Source organism: Eretmochelys imbricata, chromosome 1 (genome assembly GCF_965152235.1).
Source record: "Eretmochelys imbricata isolate rEreImb1 chromosome 1, rEreImb1.hap1, whole genome shotgun sequence".
Taxonomy (NCBI): domain Eukaryota; kingdom Metazoa; phylum Chordata; order Testudines; family Cheloniidae; genus Eretmochelys; species Eretmochelys imbricata.
The window spans coordinates 5,218,455-5,222,140 of NC_135572.1; the positions used below are offsets into that span (position 1 = coordinate 5,218,455).

General features: G+C 43.1%; 1 protein-coding gene across 1 annotated transcript; it reads right to left on the minus strand.

The window, feature by feature from the left end:
* Positions 1-1,488: 1,488 nt before the first annotated feature.
* LOC144259667 (olfactory receptor 52K2-like) lies at positions 1,489-3,377 on the minus strand. Its single transcript, XM_077807972.1, has 2 exons — positions 3,359-3,377; positions 1,489-2,471 (listed from the first exon to the last, which is right to left on the minus strand). The coding sequence occupies exons 1-2, from the start codon at positions 3,375-3,377 to the stop codon at positions 1,489-1,491; spliced, it is 1,002 nt and encodes a 333-aa protein (XP_077664098.1).
* Between the last annotated feature and the right edge of the window lie 309 nt (positions 3,378-3,686).

The window sequence follows — 3,686 nt, forward strand, 5'->3', positions numbered from 1 at the left end:
GGCAATTGACGATATTAAAAATAGCTCAAGAGGAGCCCAAAATGTATGTCGTGCAAAAACAAAATAACATGATTATATTATTTATTTCTAATGCATTCCTTGATGGTAGTCAATGTCCATTTTTTGTGTTGAATTAGTTTGTTACCATTAATCTCTGAAAGGCAATGTTTCATCACTGTCTTTCTCAGAAGTAGAATGCTTCTGCTGCTGGTCATACATCAGCAGTGACCAGTGCAATCATTCCTTTCATTTCTGTAAACTGTTCACAACAGATTTTGTGTTCTTGCATGTACGCCCTAACATGAAGAATATTTGCTAGAATTTCCTCCTCCATCGAGCTGTGCAGTTTCGTTTTTATCAAGTCCATCTGAGAAAACAATCTTTCAACTGCAGTGTTGCTAAAAGGTAGTGAAAGCAACAAAAGAGCAAACAAGACAAGTTCATTCAAGATTTTCTCCTCAGTGGAGTCTGTGTGTTGGAAAACTTCAACCCGAAACTGCTCAGCTTAGTTTTCCTCAGTCTGAGGCCAGTCGCAAGTATGAGGCCAGTCTCCACTGCTGCTCCAACTGTCCAAAGTCTCCACAAAAGAATGACAAAAAATGTGATATCAACCAATCTCCATTGTGCAGAGCTGATCACAGTGGAAGGACTTAGCACTGCAAACAATTCAAACACCTAGATGTTTGGTGGAAATCACTGTTTCCCCTCTTTCACAAACTCGAAAATGAATTCTCAACACCGAGTTTCACATCTTCGACAACGGGAACCGTTAGTGTGTATTTGAAAAGTTCCAACTGAAAAGCGACTCTAAAACCAGCTCTGCAAAGTGGTAAATTATTTGACTCAAAATTGATGTCACAGTTTAACACAGCAGCCCAGATCTCAAAAGCACACTGTTTCACAACTCTCAGCAACAAGCTCTAATAGAATGTCCTCAATTCCTGCAGCAGCTTTCCTGTATTCACACATTCCAACTGACACATTCCTGTATTCACACATTCCAACGTTCCAGGCTTCCTGAAGGATTGGAAGTAGAAAAATCAGGTACATTTTTTTCACTGGATTAATGCACATATGATAAAGAAGTTCAGCATGGTAGTTTCTTTCTTTGTCTTTGGTTCTCTGAAAGTATAGCTTCCGTTCGTCCAAATTGATCCAGAACCCTATTCACACAGGGATTAATGGAAAGCCAACTTGTGTCAGAAAACGGCAGTAACTTTTGTTGGTCTGAAAGTCACGGAAAGGCCAAGTGACAGGCTGTGTGGGCGTGGGGGCTGGCGGGTGACGTCGAAAGAGGTCAGGTTATGGTCAGAGAGAAGGAAACAGGATCAGTGATAGCAGTGCTTGGTCACAGAGTGATAAGATGTTAGGTGTGAGGAACTTCTCAGACTGTGAACTTCCAAAATACTGAGCTCAGCCAAACTGGGACAGAACACCCTTGATTTATGAGGAGATGTCCGTACCCCTTCTCGTCACACAAGTTTAAAGTTAGTGGCCCCAGATGTATTTGCCCAATTTCTCACGAAGCTCTTTGGTTTTGACTCCATAAATGATAGGGTTGAGCATGGGGGGGGCAAGGGAATAGAGGTTCGCCAAGATGATGTGAACATGGGTAGCAATTCCCTGACCAAACCGGTGGGTAAGGCTGGAGAAGAGGCAGGAAGCATAAAATGTCAGCATCACACAGATGTGGGCTGTGCAGGTATTGAGGGCTTTCTGGTGGGCTTTCTTGGAGGAGATTCTGAGGACGGCCCTGATGATCAGACCATAGGACAGGACAATGAGCATGAAGTCTAACCCGATGACTACAAATGTTATCACCAAGCCATATGTTTTGTGAAATGTGATGTCCCCACATGATATCTTTGCCACAGCTATGTGCTCGCAGTACGTGTGTGGGATAATGTGGTTACCACAGTAGGACAGCCTCCTCAGGAGCAGGGGCCCGGGCAGCATGAAGAGAAAAGCTCTTGTCAAACCCAGGAACCCTAGCTTAGCTATTCGTGTGTTGGTGAGGATGGTGGCATATCTCAGAGGGTTACATATGGCAACATAACGATCAAAGGCCATTGTCAGAAGGACGGCTGACTGTATAGCAACAAATGTGTGAAGGAAGAAGGTCTGGGTGAGGCAGCCATTCACAGTAATAGCTTTCAACTTGAACCAAAAAATACCCAGTGACTTCGGCACGACAGAGGTAGATATTCCGATGTCTGTGAGTGCCAACATGCAGAGCAGCAGGTACATTGGCTTGTACATGGTCTGCTCTTTGCCTACAACAAACAGAACCATGACATTTCCCAACAGGCCAATAAAGTAGGACAGAGTGAAAGGGATGGAAATCCAGAGCTGAGCAGTTTCCAGGCCAGGGATGCCCATTAGAATGAATGTTGAAGGGACAGAGGGGGTGAGGTTGAAAGCTCCCATGAGGTGGTCAATGTGTCGATCAGGCTCAGAAATACTCAAGGTGCCTGTGAAGGGAGAGAAGCACAGTGAGGGGGGTTACACACTTTATAAAAAATACTATGGTAAATATTTTAGAGTTATTACCAATCTAATAAGGGCAGGTGAGCAGTGAGGTGGCAATATTTGCAGATGGCTCCAGATTATTTATGTCATAGTCAGGTCCAGAAAAGACCTGAGATGGGGCTAACCAAGCCATGTGAATGGCACCATGATGGAAGATGAAATCCAGTATCAATAACTGCAACGTGTATGTCCATTGGAGGGAAAAATTCGACCTCATCAAACATCTTACAAGGTTCTAAATTAACTGCATGAATTCAGGACAGGGATCTGGGTGTCATGGTACACAGCTCTGCTCACAGTGCAAGCACAGACAAAAGCTATGCAAAACATTGGGATCCAGGAGGAGTGGGAAAGGGAATCCTAAAGAAAATACAATGCCATGAGATCAGTCAGTTAAAGTTTCACCCTCAATCTATTTAGTTTAACAAAAATGATTAAGTTGACTTGATAACAATCTGTAAGTATGCGAACAAGGGACCAGTATTTAATAATAGGCTCTTCAGCCTCACATACAGAGGTGTAACAGGATCCGGTTGCTGGAAGCTGAAGTTAAAGAAATTCTGACTGGAAATAAGGCCTACATTTTTTAAAGGGTGAGAGTAATTTACCATTGGAACAATTTAACAAGGGTCCTAGTGGTTTTTTTGTATTGAGAATGTTTAAATCAAAGTTGGATGTTTCTCTAAAAGATCTGCTCCAGGAAAAACTTTACAGAAATCTCTGGCCTGTGTTATACAGACTAGATGATTACAAAGGTCTCTTCTGGCTTTGGAATCTACAAACATGTCCCCAGGAATCAGCTGGAGTCCTTTTGCCTGCAAGCTCTTACCTGAGCTTATGGAAGGCATTTTTTCTATTCCTGACTCTTGAATTTAGCCCTCTGGGGAGAAATTCTCATGTGAGTGCTGCCCCTTTCAAATGTTATACTAGGTGTGTATTTCATGAGGCTGGATTAACATTTTAGATGAGAAAAATAATGACTTCAGCCCATGAAATCTGGTACAATCCTTGCATTAATGGGTAACAGAGCTGGATAGCAAATGGTCCCAGAGCATCCTCGATTTAACATCTGTTTCCTAGTAGCCCACTGTTTCAGGCACTCACCAGTGGTTCCTGCACATGGCAGCTGAATTGAGCTAGGCCCTCACATGTCCCAG